Genomic DNA, 22,328 nt, shown 5'->3' on the forward strand with positions numbered 1-22,328 from the left:
AGACTAGAGATCTCGTCAAGAAAATTAGAGATACCAAGGGAACATTTCATACAAAGATGGGCTCAATAAAGGACAGAAATGGTATGGACCTAACAGAAGCAGAAGGTATTAAGAAGAGATGGCAAGAATACACAGAAGAACTGTACAAAAAAGATCTTCAGGATCAAGATAATCACGATGATGTGATCACTAACCTAGAGCCAGACATCCTGGAATGTGAAGTCAAGTGGGCCTTAGAAAGCATCACTAAGAACAAAGCTAGTGGAGGTGATGGAATTCCAGTGGAGCTATTTCAAATCCTGAAAGATGATGCTGTGAAAGTGCTGCACTCAATATGCCAGCAAATTGGGAAAACGCAGCAGTGGCCACAGGACTGGAAAAGGTCAGTTTTCATTCCAGTCCCAAAGAAAGGCAATGCCAAAGAATGCTCAAACTACCGCACAATTGCACTCATCTCACACACTAGTAAAGTAATGTTCAAAATTCTCCAAGCCAGGCCTCAGCAATACGTGAACTGTGAACTTCCAGATGTTCAAGCTGGTTTTAGAAAAGGCAGAGAAACCAGAGATCAAATTGCCAGCATCTGCTGGATCATGGAAAAAGCAAGAGAGTTCTAGAAAAACATCTATTTCTGCTTTATTGACTATGCCAAAGCCTTTGATTGTGTGGATCATAATAAACTGTGGAAAATTCTGAAAGAGATGGGAATACCAGACCAGCTGACCTTCCTCTTGAGAAACCTGTATGCAGGTCAGGAAGCAATAGTTAGAACTGGACATGGAACAAAAGACTGGTTCCAAATAGGAAAAGGAGTACATCAAGACTGTATATTGTCGCCCTGCTTATTTAACTTCTATGCAGAGTACATCATGAGAAACGCTGGACTGGCAGAAACACAAGCTGGAATCAAGATTTCTGGGAGAAATATCAATAACCTCAGATATGCAGATGACACCACCCTTATGGCAGAAAGTGAAGAGGAACTAAAAAGCCTCTTGATGAGAGTGAAAGTGGAGAGTGAAAAAGTTGGCTTAAAGCTCAGCATTCAGAAAATGAAGATCATGGCATCCGGTCCCATCACTTCATGGGAAATAGATGGGGAAACAGTGGAAACAGTGTCAGACTTTATTTCTGGGGGCTCCAAAATCACTGCAGATGGTGACTGCAGCCATGAAATTAAAAGACGCTTATTCCTTGGAAGGAAAGTTATGACCAACCTAGATAGCATATTCAAAAGCAGAGATATTACTTTGCCAACAGAGGTCCATCTAGTCAAGGCTATGGTTTTTCCTGTGGTCATGTATGGATGTGAGAGTTGGACTGTGAAGATGGCTGAGTGCTGAAGAATTGATGCTTTTGAACTGTGGTGTTGGAGAAGACTCTTGAGAGTCCCTTGAACTGCAAGGAGATCCAACCAGTCCATTCTGAAGGAAATCAGCCCTGGGATTTCTTTGGAAGGAATGATGCTAAAGCTGAAACTCCAGTACTTTGGCAACCTCATGGGAAGAATTGACTCATTGGAAAAGATTCTGATGCCAGGAGGGATTGGGGTCAGGAGGAGAAGGGGACGACAGAGGATGAGATGGCTGGATGGCACCACTGACTCGATGGACGTGAGTCTCAGTGAACTCTGGGAGTTGGTAATGGACAGGGAGGCCTGGCGTGCTGGGATTCATGGGGTTGCAAAGAGTCGGACGCGACTGAGCGACTGAACTGAACTGAACCGAATCATGTCATTCTGACTGTAGGAACTTCGCTGTGTTCTTAGGATTAATTCAGAGCTCTTATTGGAATGGTCTTCACTTCATGATCTGAGTCCTACTGACATTGCTGATGCTTGTCTCCCTCCTCTATTACCTCTGCCTTGTCCCCCTTTGTACTCACTCAGGTTGTGTCCAAAGTTCTGGCAGGGCTAAACTACCTGGAATTGTTGATTTTGCAGCATTGGTTTGACCTCAGGACCTTCACACACGCTGTTGTCTGTCTAGAACTTGTCCTCCCTCAGCTAACTCCTTATTCCTCAGACTTCTCCTTGGTAATTGCTTCCTCCAAGGAGCTTTCCCTGAAATCGCCCCCAGAGATCTGGAGATTCTCCTGTGTGCGCCTCTAATACCCAGCACCACACTCATCATCCCTTGTACTGACTTAGCTCACCTGCTCGACTGTAAGCAGTTTAAGAACCAGACTTGTGTCTATTTTATTTATAGCAAAGGCCTGGCACCTTGGGGGAACTCACATTTGCTGAATGAAGGACTAGTAGGTATTCATAGAATAGTTATTGCATTGAAGCAGATCTTCACTTGGTCACTCTTTATGGACCCTGCATGTGGTGAAGGAAACTTCTCCAAGCCCCGCTGTACAGTCTCTCTCCAAAAACTTATTATGAGATCTCTCTGGTCTCGTTTTAACATCTTAATTTTAAGGAATAGAAATAGAAGAACTTTTATTTTTGCTCCGTAGATGCTAAGGTACTGTGAGCATGCTGTTATTATGTAATGCAGTTTTAGAGCCTCTTATGTACTACGTTCCTTATAGAATTATTTTGTCCTTGTCATTTAATATTTGTAACAACCTACAAAGTATGAATTGTTTTTGCCATTTTACTGATTAGCCTCAGTAAGTGGCAGATTTTGGAATCCAAGCTCAGACCTGCCTTTCCTCTAAAAGCCATACTCCTTCCCCAGCACCTGCCCGCCCCCATCCTTGTTGTTAATCCTTTAAAATTTGATGGTCAATTTGAAAGGAAAAACCTGTTGTGTTCACTTGAATGAGGAAAACAGGCAAAACACTCACCGAAAATATCACTTGGTGATATGAATAGGAGATGATCAGCTAATCGGATAACAAGGCCTGTTTTTAATTATTCTGTTTTATCTTGGACCTGGGATATTTATGTTGGCAGGTCTCATTTGAAAAATTAAGCCAGACTGTGGTGCATTCACACACATAAACGTCCAGAGCAATTAGTGATCAATTGGCTGTCAGAGAGTGAGTAGGACTGGGCATCGCCCCACGGAGGAGGGGAGCAAGCAACTACAAACTCATGTCCAGCGAGTCGGTTATGCCATCCAGCCATTCATTCTCTGTCGTCCCCTTCTCCTTCTGCCCTCAATCCCTCCCAGCATCAGAGTCTTTTCCAATGAGTCAACTCTTTGCATGAGGTGGCCAAAGTATTGGAGTTTCAGCTTTAGCATCAGTCCTTCCAAAGAACACCCAGGAATGACCTCCTTCAGGATGGACTGGTTGGATCTCCTTGCAGTCCAAGGGCCTCTCAAGAGTCTTCTCCAACACCACAGTTCAAAAGCATCAATTCTTTGGCAGTCAGGCTTCTTCACAGTCCAACTCTCACATCCATACATGACCAGTGGAAAAACCATAGCCTTGACTAGACGGACTTTTGTTGGCAAAGTAATGTCTCTGCTTTTGAATATGCTATCTAGGTTGGTCATAACTTTCCTTCCAAGGAGTAAGCGTCTTTTAATTTCATGGCTGCAGTCACCATCTGCAGTGATTTTGGAGCCCCCAAAAATAAAGTCTGTCACTGTTTCCACTGTTTCCCCATCTATTTGCCATGAAGTGATGGGACCAGATGCCATAATCTTCGTTTTCTGAATGTTGAGCTTCAAGCCAACTTTTTCACTCTCCATTTTCACTTTCATCAAGAGGCTTTTTAGTTCCTCTTCACTTTCTGCCATAAGGGTGGTGTCATCTGCATATCTGAGGTTATTGATATTTCTCCTGGCAATCTTGATTCCAGCTTGTGCTTCTTCCAGCCCAGCGTTTCTCATAGTTGTCGTCTAATCTTACTGCATTGTGATCAGAAAAGATGCTTGGAGTGATTTCAATTTTTTTGAATTTACCAAGGCTAGATTTATGGCCCAGGATGTGATCTATCCTAGGGAAGGTTCTGTGTGCACGTGAGAAAAAGGTGAAATTCATTGTTTTGGGGTGAAATGTCCTATAGATATCAATTAGGTCTAGCTGGTCCATTGTATCATTTAAAGTTTGTATTTCCTAGCTAATTTTCTGTTTAGTTGATCTATCCATAGGTGTGGTAGGGTGTTAAAGTCTCCCTCTATTATTGTGTTATTGTTAATTTCCCCTTTCATACTTCTTAGCATTTGCCTTACACATTGCGGTGCTCTTATGTTGGGTGCATATATATTTATAATTGTTATATCTTCTTCTTGGGTTGATCCTTTGATCATTATGTAGTGTCCTTCTTTGTCTCTTTTCACAGCCTTTATTTCAAAGTCTATTTTATCTGATATGAGTATTGCTACTCCTACTTTCTTTTGGTCTCCATTTGCATAAAATATCTTTTTCCAACCCTTCACTTTCAGTCTGTATGTGTCCCTTGTTTTGAGGTGGGTCTCTTGTAGACGGCATATATAGGGTCTAGTTTTTATATCCATTCAGCCAGTCTTTGTCTTTTGGTTGGGGCATTCAACCCATTTACATTTAAGGTAATTATTGATAAGTATGATCCCGTTGCCATTTACTTTGTTGTTTTGGATTTGAGTTTATACACCTTTTCTGTGTTTCCTGTCTAGAGAAGATCCTTTAGCATTTGTTGAAGAGCTGGCTTGGTGGTGCTGAATTCTCTCAGCTTTTGCTCGTCTGTAAAGCTTTTGATTTTTCTTTCATATCTGAATGAGATGTTTGCTGTCACCCGTACTCTTTATGCCTAATCTAGGGCCTTGTCTCTAACAGGGTGCTTCCCGGAATCCTAGTGTACTTAGGGTAGGGCTCCTCCCTCAAACCTTGAATATCCCTTGTAACAGCTTGTAGAAAAATACACCATCATAAATGTAAATAAGTCCCAATGTGGCATATATTTCACTTTTATATATTAACTTTTTTGCTTGTATTTATCTGAAGTTCTCAGCTACTTCTCAACACTGGACTGTTTGGTCAAAAGTTAAATTACCAGGGTAGGGAACTCAGGCTGTCACTTTGCTCGTTGATGTTTTTAGTCCTCAGAGTCACTTCTCTTTTTTTGAATATTTGTGTATGTATTTGGCTGCACCAGATCTTAGTTGTGTCATCAGTCATCTTCGTTGCATTATGTGGCACAAACTCTCTAGTTGTGGCTTGAGGGCTCAGGAGTTGTAGCTCACGGGCTTAGTTGCTCCGTAGCATGTGGGATCTTAGTTTCTGGACCAAGGATTGAACCCATGTCCCCTACATTGCAGGGCAGATTCTCAACCACTGGACCACCAGGGAATTCCTGAGAGTAACTTCTTAGTTGTGATCACTTGGGTGAGAAGGGCTTGTGAAGTTCAGATTCTGCTGTATAACCTCTCTGCTTGGACTGACTTGTTAGATCAGTCCTAATTCAGTCATACTCAGTATTGATGTCAGCCCGCTATCCTTAAGGTGTTCTCACTTTGTTCTCAGTAGGAAGAATCATTTATGTTTCTTTGTAGAATCTGAAGCCTTTGGGATTTCACTGTTAGTTTCAGTTGAATTCATTCAATACTTTATAGAGCACCTACTATGTGCTGGGCAGTGGTATTCCAAGATGAGAAAAAAAAAAAATTACCTTCAAGAAGCTTATAGTCTGATACTGCAGACATATATAGATTCCAAATTCTGTTTGACCAGCAAAATATTTCTCCCTCTGCTATCCTTCTGTAAAGCAATGTTCCTCTAGGTTTGTATCTTGTACAGATTCTTTCTCTGAGATCTCTAGGGCCTCCTCCTGTGGCTACACATTTTCATTAAAAAAAAAAAAGAAAAACCTGATGTTTGGTTGAAATCAGCCTTATCTGGAAGAATTCAGCTTTTTAACCTGGTAGCATCAGTACTTTTTCCCTTTGACCTAACTTCCTCCAGTCCCATTGGCCTTGGTTACATAAACACCTATTTAACAGTTTAACAACAGCAATTCTGCTATCTGTGGAGAAACTGTACACAGTTAACTAGTATGATGGTTTACAGAAAATTTTAATGCTTCTAGAAGCTGTTTCAAGTTTCTTTCTTCCTAATAGTGAAACCTCAAGCTTCTTGCTTTTCAGTCTGGTTTTCCAGTAGAGGGATTGAGAAGGAACACAAACATTAGTTTAGGGCTTACTGTGTGCCTAACAAAATCCTAGGTACATTTCACATGTAATTCTTGAAGGTCATGTACAAATGAAAAACAGACTCTCAACATATTAGTGAGCTTACTCATGGTCATGCCTTTAGTAAGCAGTGGAACTGGCATTTGAACTGTCTTTCTGACAAAAGGCACCTACGTTCTCACAGATCTTCTTGTGGTTGGAAGTCTATAGAATGAATTATGCAACAGAATTTTCTAGGGACGTGTTAGGACGGTTTTGGTTGTAAGAGAACCAACATATACTAGCTTAGGGAAAAAAAGGAATTTATAAGTTAATGCAACTGAAACTTCTAGTTGACTAATAATGATAGTCGTATCCAGGGGCTGAGATGGTATCATTTCTCCGAGAGCCAGCCAAGAAGGCCCCTGAAAGCTCGAGTTTAGTAACCCTGGTGGACTCAAGTCAATTCCATAGTTCTCACAGAAAAGTTCTGAACAGCCTGAGGCATGTAATCTGGCCTCTGATAGGCCCTGCCTCTGTACTACATGGAATGGTTTCTGTTCAGGGAAGAGTAATTCTGTAATCATCAGATCAGAGAATGGATGCCGAGCAGGAAAAAGAGCAAGTCATGTCCACTGTAGGGTAAGAGTTTAATTTTCTAAATCTGAAGTTGCAAGAGATATTTTGTTTGACTGACATAATGCTTTGAAAAAAAAAACAAAACAGAGTAAGCACATTCAGGTGATATCATCTAAAAATCTAGATTTCTTGGCTTCTCTTAAAAAAATCAAATGATGTGGAAACATAGGGCCAAATTCCCACATTATTGTGCTAACTGGGTAGAGAGGAGTGGCTTGTTCCTTTGTATGTTCAATTGCCAGCCTACTTTATTCATTCTCAATAATTGGCAAGAATTTCTGGGCATCTTTGTGTGTAACCCTTGCTCTAAACACCACAGATTTTCCTGATAAAGTAAGGAACGTATTATTCTAGCCATAGTTAATAATCTTGGCTGACTTTATTTTATGCTGAGATTCACTGTGTGTAGTCATTGCTATAAAGTTATATTAAGATTAATAATTATTAATAGTTGTGTGGAATTACAAAACAAAATAGATATATGTAAGATACATACGTTTGTGTGGGTAAGGGAATGGTCTTCAGATTTGCAGGTTCCTATAGGCACCCCATGTTCTTTATAGCCATTTGCCATTTGAAGTATGGCTTTGAATATTTGGGAATGTATTTTTATCCTACTTAATAGATGTTAAGATGACAAATTTCTTATGTCATGTAAGAACATACATCTGTGTTTTCTAGTAGGAAAGTAGCAACCCATAGCCAGAAATATCAAAGTTTTTCACATTCTGTGAAGATTTCTTCCTACCCACATTTTGATATTGCAGAAGTGGTATCAGAAGCTCTTGTGCTTTGTTTATGTTCACTGGGCACATCTTTGTCGTTCTTTATTTAGTAATAAATCATATAAATTGGCTGGGTAAATGAGGAGGGAAGAGAAAATAGGACATTTTGGAGAAAGTGAGGAAGACTGGGGAATGCAGTGTGACTAACTGAAGAAAGGAAATACATTGCCTGCAAGCATTGCCCTTGAGGAAGCTAGGTTTGTTGGCAGGACCAAGAGGTATAAACTCTTAAGGAGAAATAGTTGACATATCTGAAGAAACTGTGTGTCTTCCCTGATGGCTCAGACAGTAAAGAATCTGCCTGTAATGCAGGAGATGTGGGTTCAATGCCTGGGTCAGGAAGATCCCCTGGAGTAGGAAATGGCAACCCACTCCAATATTTTTGCTTGGGAAATCCCATGGACAGAAGACCCTGGGGGGCTACAGTCCATGGGGTCACAAAGAATCGGACATTACTGAACAACTAACTTGGGCTTCCCTGGTGGCTTAGATGGTAAAGAATCTGCCCTCAATGCGGGAAACCTGGGTTCAATCCCTGGGTTGGGAGGGCTTCCCAGGTGGCGCTAGTGGTAAAGAACCCATCTGCCAGTGCAGGAAACACAAGAGACGTGGGTTCAGTCTCTGAATCAGGAAGATCTCTTAGAGGAGGGCATAGCAACCAACTCCAGTATTCTTGCCTGGAGAATCCAATGGACAGAGGAGCCTGGTGGGCTATGGTCCATAGGGTCACAAAAAGTCAGACATGAATGACGCTGCTTAGCATGCACAAACTATGGGATAGGACTGTGAGGAAAAAACAAACAAATTTAGACAAAGCTAAGTCACTGCTTTAGTGTTTCTTTAGCTTCTGTAGGAAACTGCCCCACTCTGGCCCTCCAGAGCCATCTTCCAGTAGATAAAATACCCAGAATTAATACTATTTGTTATTAATATATAGACATTTATAATTACAAGCTTTCCTCTAAGAACCACTTTTACTGTGTTCCATAAGTTTTGGCATACTGTAGTTTTGTTTACGTTTATCTCAAAGTGTTTTCAGTTTCCCTGTGATTTCTTTTTTGACTTATTGTTTACTTGTCAGTATGTTGTTTAATTTCCACATATTTGTGAATTTCTCAAATTTGTTTGTTATGATTTCTAATTTCATCCCACTGTAGTTGTAGAATATACTTTGTATGACTTCTACACTTTCAGATTGCAGTTTTCATTCTGTCTTACCTCTGATGGATGAGGAAAAGAGGTTTGTGGAAGCTTCCTGATGGGAGAGACTGGCTATGGGGAAAACTGGGTCTTGCTCTAGTGGGCAAGGCCATTCTCAGGAAATCTTAATTCCAATTTTCTGCTGATGGGTAGGGCTGTGTTCCCTGCCTGTAGTTTGGCCTGAGGCCAAACTATGGTAGTGGGTACGGGTGACCTCCTCCAAAAGGACTTATGCCAGCATGCTACACCCCCCAGGACTGCTGCAGTCAGTGCCCCTGACCCCGTGGCAGGCCACTGTTGACCCACGCCTCTGCCAGAGACTCCCAAACACTCACAGGCAAGCCTGGCTCAGTCTCTTGTGGGGTCACTGCTCCTTTCTCCTGGGTCCTGGTGAGCACAAGGTTTTGTCTGTGCCCTCTAAGAGTCTCTGTTTCCTAGTCCTGTGGAAGTTCTGTAATCAAATCCCACTGACCTTCAAAGTCAGATTCCCTGGGGGGTTCTCAGTCCCTTTGCCTGATCCCCAGGTTGGGAAATCTGTTGTGGGGCTGAGAACTTCAGCAACAGTGTGAGAACTTATTTGGTGTAATTGTGCTCCAGTTTGTGAGTTGCCTGGCTGGTGGCTCTGTTGTGGGGCTAATGGTGACTTCCTCCAAGAGAACTTAGGCCACATGCCGTGCCACCCAGGTCCCTGTCCCAGCGGCATGATGTCCATGCCTTTGCACGAGACACTCAAACACTCAAAGGCGCGTCTGGCTCAGTCTTTTGTGGAGGTCACTGCACCTTTCCCTGGGTCCTGGTTGCACACAAGGTGTATGTCAAGGCTGTATTTTGTCACCCTGCTTATCTAACATATATGCAGAGTTGTTGTTCACTTGTTCAGTCATGTCCAACTCTTTGTGACCTCATGGACTGTAGCACACCAGGCTTCCCTGTCCTTCACCATATCCCAGAGGTTACTCAAACTCATGTCAGTTGAGTCTGTGATGCCATCCAACCACCTCATCCTCTGTCGTCCCCTTCTCCTGCTTTCTCTTTCCCAGCATCAGGGTCTTTTCCAGTGAGTTGGCTGTTCATATCAGGTGGCCAAAAGATCGGACCTTCAACTTTAGCATCGGTCCTTCCAATGAGTATTCAGGATTGATTTCCTTTAGGACTGACTGGTTTGATCTCCTTGCAGTCCAAGGAACTCTCTTACCGTAGTTCAAAAGCATCAGTTCTTTGGCACGTAGCCTTCTTTATGGTCCAACTCTCATGTCCATACGTGACTACTGGAAAAACCATAGCTTTGACTATATAGACCTATATCCAGAGTACATTGTGTGAAATGCCAGGCTGGATGAAGCAGTAGCTGGGAGAAATATCAATAACCTTAGATATGCAGATGACACCACCCTTATGGCAGAAAGTGAAGAGAAATTAAAGAGCTTCTTGATGAAGGTGAAAGAACAGAGTGAAAAGGTTGGCTTAAAACTGAACATTCACAAAACTAAGATCATGACATCTGGTCCTATCACTTCATGGCAAATAGATGGGGAAACAATGGAAACAGTGATAGACTTTATTTTCTTGGGCTCCGAAATCACTGCAGATGGTAACTGCAGTCATGAAATTAAAAGATGCTTACTCCTCAGAAGAAAATCTATGACAAACCTAGACAGTGTATTAAAAAGCAGAGACATCACTTTGCCAACACATGTCCATCTTGTCAAAGCTATGGTTTTCCATTAGTCATGCACGGATGTGAGTTGGACCATGAAGGCTGAGTGCCAAAGAATTGATGCTGTTGAACTGTGGTGTTGGAGAAGACTCTTGAGAGTCCTTTGGACTGCAAGGGGATCAAACCAGTCAGTCCTAAAGAAAATCAACCCTGAATATTCATTGGAAGGACTGATGCTGAAGCTGAAGCTCCAATACTTGGCTCTTGATACAAAGAGCAGACTTATTAGAAAAGACCCTGATGCTGGGAAAGATTGAGGGCAGGAGGAGAAGGGGATGACAGAGAATGAGATGATCGACTCAATGAACACAAGTTTGAGTGAACTCTGGGAGATGGTGAAGGACAGGGAAGCCTGTTGTACTGCAGTCCATGGGGTTGCAAAGAGTCGGATACAACTGAGCGACTGAACAACAACAACACTTTGAAATTTATTGAGACTTGTTTTGTGACTTACCATGTAGTATATCTCCTGGAGAATGTTCTCTGTGCACTTGAGAAGAATGTGTATTCTACTGTTAACTGGACAGAGTTTTCTTTATGTGTCTGGTGGGTCTAGTTGGTTTATAGCATTGTTCAAGTCTTCTATTTCTATCTTCTGTATATAGTTGTTGTTCTATTCATTATTGAAAGTTGAATATTGAAGTCTCCAGATATTTTTTTCCCTTCAGATCTGTCCATTTTTGCTTCATATAATTTGGGGCTGTGTTGTTAGGTGAATATAGACTTGTAACTATTGTATCTTCTTGATGGAGTGAGTATCATGAAAACATGCCTTTCTTTGTTCTAGTAACAAGGTTTGTCTTAGGTGTATTTTGTCTTAGTGTAGTCACTCCAGCTCTCTTTTTGGTTACTGTTAACATGATGTGTTGTCTTCCTTTTTATTTGGGGATGTCTGTGTGTTGGGACATGCTTTCCACACATAGGCAATTGACACCTCTGCCTTAGCATTCATTAACTGCTTGTGCAAAGCCTCAAGGTCAGCCTGAGGTAAGCGCATAAGCCTTCTCATATATTTTCTGAGCATGTGCATAGCCCCACATATGCATGGATTTCTAGTTTCCCACCAATATGTTGGAGTTTTTCAAAGCCCTTATTTATATCTCATTCCCTTATTTTCCTTTTAAGTGTTTTGATTAGCCTATTGTTTGCCCCAGGTGTTATTTACCACCTCAGGCAGCTGCAAGATTAATCAATTGTCTCTAATTGTCTTTGACAAAGTTTTGTCACTGGACAAGTTCAGAGTCAGGTTAAATAAAGACAGCTTTGCAAGTGGGCTCTTCCAGGTAACCACCAGACTGTTTTCTGAGAATGAGACTTCATAGGAGCTCCAAATCCATTTTGTTCCTTCTGGTGGCTGCTTGGCTGTTAATTTTCACCATGATAACATGCTGTTGGTTTTCAAGGCCAGTGCAGAGCTGGAGAAGAGGGAATAGGAATGGTACATATTAAAATGACACAAAGCTTGCTTTCCTTAATAAAACTTGATCATTTTCTTGCATAAACACTCTCTTGATTATTTCAAATCTTTGATTAATTTCCAGAATTCTGAAAAAGTTCATTCTAACATTTTGTCAGTTTTCTTACTGCTTTTCGGGTGCAAGGAATTTTTAGAAATCCTTACACCACTATTTTTGCTCATGTGAAATAGAAAAAGTATTGAACCTGAAATCAAGGTCCTGTTTTTCAACTGTTATCTTTTGGTTTGGGGCTTACCAGTCGATCAAAGAGTCTAAACTTGTATTTCTTTGTCTTCAAAATGCAGATGTTATTATCTACTTCTCAGAATTATTATAGAGATTAAGTGAAATAATACATTTAATAATGTGCTGAATAAAACTAATCTGTGAATCACTATCAGATGGAAGGACACTTAAGGCACTTAAAAGACAAAAATGAATAGAAAGACCATATAATATTGAGGTTTTGATTATGAAAGCAGAGCCACTTTGAGTATTTTGGGGAATAAGAGGTGTGCTAAAAGAATTAGGTTCTTCCCACATGATTGTGGGAAGGGAAGTGAAGGTGTAAAAGAGGGAGTAAGAGGATCAGGGAAAGACTCACCATCTACTTGAAGCATTGGCACAAGTAAGTCAGAACTTACAGGGAAATCTGAGAAGCCAGGAATGGCCAGCCATTGAAATGGGAGTATGCATCAGGAACTTGTGGAGAGATCTGTGGAAAGCTGTTGGATCTGTATAGCAATGCTCTGTGGTCCCCAGTAAAGTGTCTAATGGTGTGCCCAGGGGTTACTCTTGATTGGCATGGCCAGCAAGTGGAGAGACAAGAAGGACACATAGTCAAGCTGGGATCTGCAGGACATCTCTGCATCTTGTTTGATGTCATATTTAACCATGACAAGGGCCTTCCCTGGTGGCTCAGATGGTTAAGAATCTCCCTGCAGTGCCGGAGACCTGGCTTCGATCCCTGGCATGGGAAGATCCCCTGGAGAAGGAAATGGCAACTCACTCCAGTATTCTTGCCTGGAGAATTCTATGGACAGAGGAGCCCGGTAGGCTACAGTCCTTGGGGTCTCAAAGAGTCGGACACGACTGAGCGACTGACATGCACTTATCCATGACAGCCTTCCAAGAGTAAAGGATGTTTGTTGCTTTACTTCTGCCATTCAAATCCTTAGCAAGTTTCCCTTCTCACCGACTCTAACATGAAATCAGAAGGAAAAGAGATTTTAGGAAACATACTTCCCAGATTAAGCAAGTACATGGCATAATCCTGTACATATGATTGTGCAATGGTTTAACCCTTTTACTTGAAAGTTTACGTATTTGGAAAGTGCCAAATTCTAATAGGTCCAGAGTATTGCATTGTATTGTATTTATTTATCTTCTTTTGACTACACTGTTCAGCATGTGGGATCTTAGTTCCCCAACAAGGGATCAAACTTATTGGACTGCCAGAGAATTCCCATGCCCAGAGTATTTTAGAGATTATGTTACATAGGTAATGAAGAATTTCTGATTTGAGGGAAAACTATAGCTTCTTCAAAAGAGGTTCAGATAGTGAAGCATTCTGAGAGGATGTAAGAACAAAAATAACTAGAAATAATAAAAATAAAATACAAACATTTATTTTACATACGTTATTTTAATAGATGAGTTCCTTCTAGGGAATGTATCAAATAAATTTTTACAAACTGAAAATTTTCTTAATAACAAGTTACAGTGTTAAGAGTGTGTAATTTCCAGTTTTTGGTTGACATCGGCATGTAATTTTTTTAGTTTCTTGTGTTTTATTAGCATGATGTCATCAAGACTGTTAAGGTCTAATGGGATGGTGAAACAGTCAAGGTCCATGCAGACTAAATTACACTATAAGTCCATGTAATTCTGAGAAGAGATAGGGAAAGTCCATTTCTTTCTGTGCTACTTCAAGCCCACCGCATTTGATGTTGTCTGGTTTTGGGGTAGAGAAAAGCATATTTGCTGTTATCAGTCCCTGCTTGGCATGTGTCAGGGACTGTGATGATTTGCTCCAGTAAAATGGAACAGTAGCTATAATTAGGACACCATTACATTTTGTTTATAATAATCTATGACATTTCCCAGGACCTGTCTGTGTTCTCAATTTAAATGGGCAGATTAAATTGCTCACACATGCAAACACACACACTTTGCAGTTTTTGGTAGTGGCACACATTTCTGTAATTTACATAGATATATATATGTTTGAAATTTCTCTTTTAATGAGAAAAACAGCTTCAAAGGCTTTCACTTGGCCCTTTATTCCAAAGTAGCCCTCACCGTGGGCTCTGCTTCTTGCTGGATATGTAATTTCACCTCTGTATTCAACTAGTAACTACTGGGTGGGTTCAGAACTTCCTAGGCCTACAGTGGGATGGACTAACTCCCATAAACCTCCTAAGTCAACATGGTGATAATCTGAGTCCTCAGGACTTAGTGTAACTAAGAGCCAATCAACCCTGAAAAGAGGAGGTATTTCTTTTTCCTCAGGATACAATTACCTGGTCAATGATTATAATTACCTTTTGGGGAAGACTAGGGATGAAGAATTATGGTATATAGTTATTACATTATCACAGGGTCCTTTCTCACTAGTATTGGGTTGCTTACTTATTATTTATTTGTATGTTTATAAAAGACTCTGAGTCTGTGAAGTGACTCAGGGATAGGAATTGGGTGAAGGTCAGTGTTTTAGAGGTTATTCAGGTCAGACACCTGGTTTCCAAACCTAGATTTTTTTTTTTTTTTTAAAGTCTTATAAAGATCAAGTTTGTCCTTAGTTGGCTCTTTATCTAGTTTGGTTTAAAACCTTCATGATCAGTTGGTCATCACCTTTGCTCCATGCAAGTCTAACCATTCTACCTACCATTCTGGCTATGCCTGTTACAAAGAAAAATGGTCATCTTTCATCTAGAGGTTCAGTGCTATGAGTAAGTCTCTACTACCTTGGCTTTTAATCATTCCCACTGAAATCAGGAAGCTCATTTCAACAGAAGGACCTCTCAGCTTTACCTCTCAGCTTACACTGGACATCTGCTATAGCACTTTTCAAAATGCTGGTACTCTCATGTACAATGTATTTCTCCAAGTCAGAGTGAAAGAAATAACCCCTTGACCTTCATGGGGACACACAGGTAGGGTGGGTGAACAAGTCACAAATGATAAATTAACAATAGCCTTTTTCTTCTGAGTTGTTTGATTCTTTCTTCATATTACACCAAGGCATTTTTGGCATCTCAGCTTTAGTTTTGGCTGTGTTTGTGTCTAGATGTTAGTCAAGCAGTTGAGCAAATAGTTTGGAACCGTCCCCAGCTACTCAAGCACTGTCAACCAAAGTCTTCTGATGAGTGTCTAAATTCAGCTGATTTAAAATTCCGATCCTCTTTGTCTATGGTCTAGCCCCCTTAGAATCTTTTTCCCATGGTCTCCAGATTTTCGTTCTAGAAAGTAACAAAATCTTGCAGTTCTTTTTGTGTATATGTCTGTAAGTTTGGCGACAGTGTGGGGTGGGGGGGCGGTGCTAGATATTAGGAGAATTGGCACGCTCTTGCAAGGTAACTCCCTGAGGTATAGTTGTTACATTGTTCTTAAGCAGGTAAGACAGGTGGCACCTGTCTTATCACACAGAGGAGGATTGCATCTGCTGGTGTAGGAAACTCCATAGAGTTTGGAGGTTTTCTCTTATCTGAGTCATCCCAAATGTCCCCACTTAAATTCTTGGTCTGGCTCTTTTGTAATCAGTGGCCCCTTCTCCTGGCCTTGATGAAGTAACTGATATTAGAGTAACCCTCTTGCTTTAAACAACTTAAAATTATCATTGGTATGTAACAAACCACATCAAAATACAGTGGCTTAAAACAATAGCAGTCTTTTATCTCATTGTTTCTATGGAATAGAAATTTAGGAAGACAGCTTGTGACATGAGAAAGGTGAGATGATACAATATTAAATCTAAATGAACTTAGATAAATTAAAGATGCACATGAGTAGCCCTAGAGCAATCATGAAAATTAAGCCAACAGGCAATAGAGGAAACAAAATGAATGGCTAAAGATTGAGGGCAGGACAGAAGGGGGTGACAGAAGACGAGATGGTGGATGGCATTATCGACTCAATGAAAATGAGTTTGAGCACACTCTGGGAGATAACAAAGGACAGGGAAACCTGGTGTGCTGCAGTCCATGGGGTTGCAGAGAGTCGGACACAGCTGAGCGACTGAACAACAAAGCGGATTTGATTAACCCCATCAAATGCCCTAACTTTTACATAGAACTCATGAAACTGAATTCATTCTATATCATAATTCAACAATCCTACAAGAGCAGCCCTTCCATCTGACTTTTGGCTATACCAGCTTGGCAGCTATTGGGAGAAGAAATTCTTTTAGGAAATTAATTGCCTGGTTCTCTGATCTTGAGGATTTAAAACACTGAGTGTCATTTTCTTTTTTGTGCTATCCAGCACACTTAGAAACAGTCTTGTGCCCCCTCACAGGGTCCTGTCACTAAAACCGCAAAAGCCTTGATTAGATAGGTTCTTCACTCTAAATTATTGCGGATATAATTTAAGCAGTCTCTTCATCACTGGATGTCATGGACTACTGATGTTAAACCCTATCATAATCACTGGATCCCCATTGTTTTCAAATCTAACCAGATCAGATCACCAGGCACAAAGTTTCACTTCTTTCAGGAGTGTATTGACTGTAATCACTTCTGTACCCAGTTACTGTAATGGTCATTATTTAATTGCAGACCACAGAATCCACTCTTAACAGTTTAGAGCAGAAGTGAGAGAGTGTGGGTATAAAATTTCAGTGCCATGCTGCCAAAAGAAATGCCTTCAACTACACTGTAAGGTAGTAAAAATCCTGTTGGTACAGTCTGTTATGCACAATTTGGCTGAATACATATACATATATACATAGAGAGAATATAAAATACATTGAAAAATCAATTTATTGAATATAGAATTAGTTAGATACATTAATAGCTATTGTATTATCTATGAATAAAGGAATTACATGAATTATATTTGGAAAACTTCATTTTTATTTTGACTGTTTAGGACTTAGAACTGTTTTCCCATAGAATCTGTTTTATGAATTCTAGTTTCATTTTCAGACTAGGCCTAAAAGACCTGCATAACCCGTGCTGTATCAAAAATGCAAAAGAGACGGCATCCAAAGACACCTTGAGAAACACAGCCGTCTTTAAAAACTCTCACAAAAAGTAGACTGCCCAAGAATTACAGATATGTTGAAAATAAAATACACAGACTTTAAGACTGCCAGCCACTCAAGGTAGGCAGGGTCTGATCTACCCTTTTAGTTACCAGAGGCTGGCTTCCTGGATAGCTTTACCCTCTAGCTACTCCCATGGCTTTCTTGGCATGTTTGGTGACCCCACTGCTGTTTATGTGAAGCTATTTGTATGAGGATGGAAAGTAGAGCTAACACCATGCTTCTTGCTGTCTGTTGAAATTAATCAGAATTGGACATGGGTGGGGGAATTGGGTAAGATGTTGTAACAAGTCCTGAGTTGGCTTGTGACAAGGTGAATCCGAATTGTGGACACGTGAGACTAATGCCCAAGCTGTGTATTGAGGATGGTCTGTAATTTCTAAAGTGAATGGACTGTTTGGAAGCAGATAGGTCTTGTGTTGGCAGATTTTTATCTGTGAGGCAAAGTGTAGTTTGATTAAGAGGCAGGTGTTTAACAATGCCTATTAAATTGTACACTCTTCCTTCTTTTGTAAATTTTTCAGCAATCCCAGGCTCCCTGAGCAAAGCATTCTAAAAAAAAAGGGAAAACATACTATTCACTCCTGTTGGGTGGAGGTGATTTAAAGGTTCTGCTTTAACAAATGGTCACAGTGGTGACAGCTGGAACAAGGGAGCAGGAAAAACGGGGAGCTGAATGATGTCCCCCAGTATCATGAAGTCATCTCTCCTTGATGCCTTTCCTGGAGGATTCACATGCCAGCAAAGCATGTTCATCTCTTCTTTTTTTTTTTTTAAGAATTTATTTATCTATTTTTATTTATGGCGGTGCTGGGTCTTCGTTGCTGTGGGAGGGCTTTCTCTAGTGATGGCAGTCAGGCTTCTCATTGTGGTGGCTTCTCTGTTGTGGAGCACAGGTTTCGAGGCTTCAGTAGTCGTGGCACACAGGCTTCATTGCTCCGGGAAATGTGGGATCTTCCCAGACCAGGGATCGAACCCATGTCGGGGAAGCCCCACCTTATACTTCTTGTTCCTCTGTTACTTTGTAGCATATTTATCTTCTGTTGTTTCTTTTTTTTCAGTCTGTGTCCTAGATGCATGAAATAAGCAGATCATTTCAAACTTTGAAAATAAAATTTTGGGTCATATGACACAAAAGACTATAATGTGCTGAAAAATAGGCATTGGTCACTGTTCAGCAATTTATTTATTTTTGTTGTTATCTCTAGGCAGAAGAAATCCTGAGGCAAGAGCTGGAGAAAAAGGAAACGCCAAGTCTATACTGCTTGCTCGGAGATGTCCTTCGAGACCACTCTTACTATGACCAGGCCTGGGAGTTGTCTCGACACCGCAGTGCTCGAGCCCAGCGCTCCAAAGGCCTCCTCCACCTGCGAAGCAGGGAGTTCAAAGAATGCGTGGAGTGCTTCGCACGCTCTCTGAAGATTAATCCCATGCAGGTTGGACAGTTCATAAATCCTCGTCTGCTCTCATCATTTCTACTTTTCTTTAATTTTTATTCTTGCTGAATGAATACCCATTTTCTGTCGTAAAGACTGGTGAGCTCAGCTGTGGGCTAAGAACCTAGACTCTAATACAGGTTTTGCTTGTCACCAAAAGTGGACAGATTGGTTTTCTCTTTCTCGCTTTCTTTTGTGTTTCTGTTACTTTTCGGTTTCATTTTGTTATTTTTCTGTGTTAAGAGTCCTTCACACAAATACAACAATTAAAGTTGGGGTCCATTCTGAGTAGATATTCTAGGAAGGCAGGGAATGATTGTTAGAGTTACGGACAGTATAGGACTCATCAAGTAATTGCCAATGTCAGTAATGAAAAAAAACTTTCATATAAATAAAGTAACATATAGAATGGTTAGTTGATCATTTTAGGAAAGAAATGTCTATGTTTGTATTACAAATACAGAAATATTTTAAACTGTTTAACATTTTTCAAGGTTTTAAAAAGTAATACAAAAGGAATCTGGATATTTAAAATAATTAAGTGACAAGATAAATCCATAGGAAAGGACCTGATTTTGAGGGGAAAGAGATCAACTTATTTTGTATTTAATATACTCAATTAGTAAAATGATTTTAGTCCCAGAAACAGTGTTTTTTCTTTTAACCAGACTTTCTTTATGACTCCCTTCCCAATCACCAAAGTCACATATAAACCATGCTCCTGATAAACATGCACACTGACTTGATTTAATTTTAGTAATAATAGTAACTTAGAGTCAGCCACCTTTGCTGACGAAGGTCCATATAGTCAAAGCTATGGTTTTTCCAATAGTTATGTATGGATGTGAGAATTGGATGATAAAGAAGGCTGAGCACTGAAGAACTGATGCTTTTGAATTGTTCTGAAAAAGACTCTTGAGAGTCCCTTGGACTGCAAAGAGATCAAGCCAGCCAATCCTAAAGCAAATCAACCCTGAATATTCATTGGAAAGACAGATGCTAAAGCTGAAGCTCCAGTACTTTGGCCACCTGATGCAAAGGGCTGACTCATTGGAAAAGACCCTGATGCTGGGAAAGATTGAAGACAGGAGGAGAAGGGGACGACAGAGTATGAGATGGTTGGATGGCATCACCGAATCAATGGACATGAGTTGTGCAAAGTCTGAGAGATAGTGAAGGACAGGGAAGCCTGGTGTGCTGCAGTCCATGGGATCGAAAAGGGTTAGACATGACTCGGTGACTGAACAGCAGTAGTCAGCTGCTCATGTTTACTGAGCAATTACAATGAGCCAGTGCCTCATTGGGTATTTTGCCAGTATTTGGACCCAGTCTGACTCCAGAATGAATGTACGCTCTTTTTTTTTAAGTGGTAAAAAGCCTGTAGCATAAAATTTACCATCTTAACCATTTCTAAGTGTACAGTTCAGTAGCGTGAAGTACATTCACTTGTTGTGTAGCTATTGCAACTGTACCCATCTCTACAACTTTTTTCATCCTGCAGAACTGAAACTCTGTACCCAGTAAACAAAAGCTCCCAGTTCTCCCATAACTCCAGCCCCTGAGAACCACTCTGCTTTCTGTCTCTCTGAATTTGGCCCTTCTGAGAACCTCGTATGAGTGGAGTCATACGGTATTTGTCCTGTTGTGACTAGCAGATTTCACTTAGTGTCATATCCTCATGGTACATCCATGTTGTATCATGTGCCAGACTTTTCTTTCTTTGAAGGCTGAATAACACTCCATTGTATGTCCGCACCAGTTTTTATCCATTCGTTTGTTGATGGCCGCTGGGTGTTCCTCCCTCCTGACCGTTGGGAATAGTGCTGTGATGAATGAGGTTGTGCAGAAACGGTGGCTTTTGAAGTGGGCAGACCCGAGGCATATCTTTTGGCAGGAACCATCCAACAGATGAGCACACTGGTTTTTTTTTTTTTTTGCTGTACCGTGAAGCTTGCAGGATCTTAGTCCTCTGACCAGGTATTGAACCCCAAGCCATGGCAGTGAAAGTGCGGAGTCCTGATCCCTGGACAACCAGAGAATTGCCTCAGGGCATATCTTTTTCATTGAAAAAAAAGTCAGGAAACATTTTTTTATGACAGGTTGCACTAATTGCTTACTTCCTTCACTCTAGATAGTGAATACAATGCGACTCTTCCTAGTTTGTGAGCTGGTGAGAGCCTGGAGAAGAGAGGAAGACAGGTATAGGGCACCAGCAGTGAGTGGCAGTTGCATTTCTCAGCAGGGACGCTTAACATGGAGTTGGTTTTTGTTGCCAGCTTGCTCTAACTTGGAGGTTCTCAACTGGGGACAATTTTGACCCCGGGTCCTTTGGCAGTGGGAGGTGAAGGGGTGCACTGCTGACATCTAGTGGGCAGGGACCAGGGATGCTGTTAAACATCCCATAATGCTTAGCACAGCCCCCTACAATAAAGAAGTATTCAGGCTAACATGCCAGTGGGGCTGCCAAGGCTGAAAAACCCTGCACGAACTTGATTATCACTGGACTCTTTTATTTTGGTACAAACTAGAACTCATTATTGTGTTATTAAAATTTTACTTTTATGGAAAACTGTATCATATCTTTGCTTATCTGCTTAAAGTTTACTCAGCCACAGCTGCCATAAGAGGTGGGGAGAATAAATTCCCTCAGTTAGTCTCCGTCATCTGAGTTAATCAGTGCCGCCTACCTCACACACATGAATTATTTTCTGAGCACGTAACCTCTGCTTAACATCCACCCTTAACATTGTCCTCCTGCCTCACTGGCTGTGCCTTCTCTTTTTTTTGTTGTTGTTTGCTGGTTCATGGCAGCCCACTCCAGTGTTCTTGCCTGGAGAATCCCAGGGATGGGGGAGCCTGGTGGGCTGCCGTCTGTGGGGTCGCACAGAGTCGGACACGACTGAAGTGACTTAGCAGCAGCAGCAGCAGCAGCTGGTTCCTAGGTCTTAGTCCTTGAGCTTTATTTCTGTCTACACTTCCTCCCTTGATCTCATCTAGTCCCATAGCTTTAAATACACTGTCTATGCAGATAACTCCCAGAAGTTGATTTTCAGTCCTGTCCTCTCCCTGGAATTCTAGATTGCTGTATCTTACAGCTTCCTCAGTCGCCCTTTTTGTTCCTCTGACTTAACATTTCTAATATAAAATATCATCCTAGCTTTTTCTCTCAAGACCACTGCCATCCCTATAAATGACATCCCATTACAAATAGCTGTGAAAAGAAGAGAAGCGAAAAGCAAAGGAGAAAAGGAAAGATATACCCATTTGAATGCAGAGTTCCAAAGAATAGCAAGGAGAGATAAGAAAACCTTCCTCAGCGATCAATGCAAAGAAATAGAGGAAAACAATAGAATAGGAAAGACTAGAGATCTCTTCAAGAAAATTAGAGATACCAAGGGAACATTTCATGCAAAGATGGGCTCAATAAAGGACAGAAATGGTATGGACCTAACAGAAGCAGAAGATATTCAGAAGAGGTAGCAAGAATACACAGAAGAACAACACAAAAAAGATCTTCACAACCCAGATAATCATGATGGTGTGATCACTCACCTAGAGCCAGACATCCTGGAATGTGAAGTCAAGTGGGCCTTAGGAAGCATCAGTATGAACAAAGCTAGTGGAGGTGATGAAATTCCAGTGGAGCTATTTCAGATCCTGAAAGATGATGCTGTGAAAGTGCTGCACTCAATATGCCAGCAAATTGGGAAAACGCAGCAGTGGCCACAGGACTGGAAAAGGTCAGTTTTCATTCCAGTCCCAAAGAAAGGCAATGCCAAAGAATGCT

The 22,328-nt window shown here is 41.0% G+C and overlaps 1 protein-coding gene across 3 annotated transcripts in view; it reads left to right on the forward strand.

Moving 5' to 3' along the window:
* Positions 1-22,328, forward strand: part of TTC27 (tetratricopeptide repeat domain 27) — a 185,080-nt gene that overhangs the window by 105,805 nt on the left and 56,947 nt on the right. For all 3 annotated transcript variants that reach the window (XM_027554978.1, XM_027554979.1, XM_027554977.1), the window contains exon 13: positions 18,314-18,541. In XM_027554978.1, coding sequence (XP_027410779.1) covers positions 18,314-18,541 — 228 coding nt within the window. The remainder of the gene's footprint in view (positions 1-18,313; positions 18,542-22,328) is intronic.

This window comes from Bos indicus x Bos taurus, chromosome 11 (genome assembly GCF_003369695.1).
Source record: "Bos indicus x Bos taurus breed Angus x Brahman F1 hybrid chromosome 11, Bos_hybrid_MaternalHap_v2.0, whole genome shotgun sequence".
Lineage (NCBI taxonomy): Eukaryota > Metazoa > Chordata > Mammalia > Artiodactyla > Bovidae > Bos > Bos indicus x Bos taurus.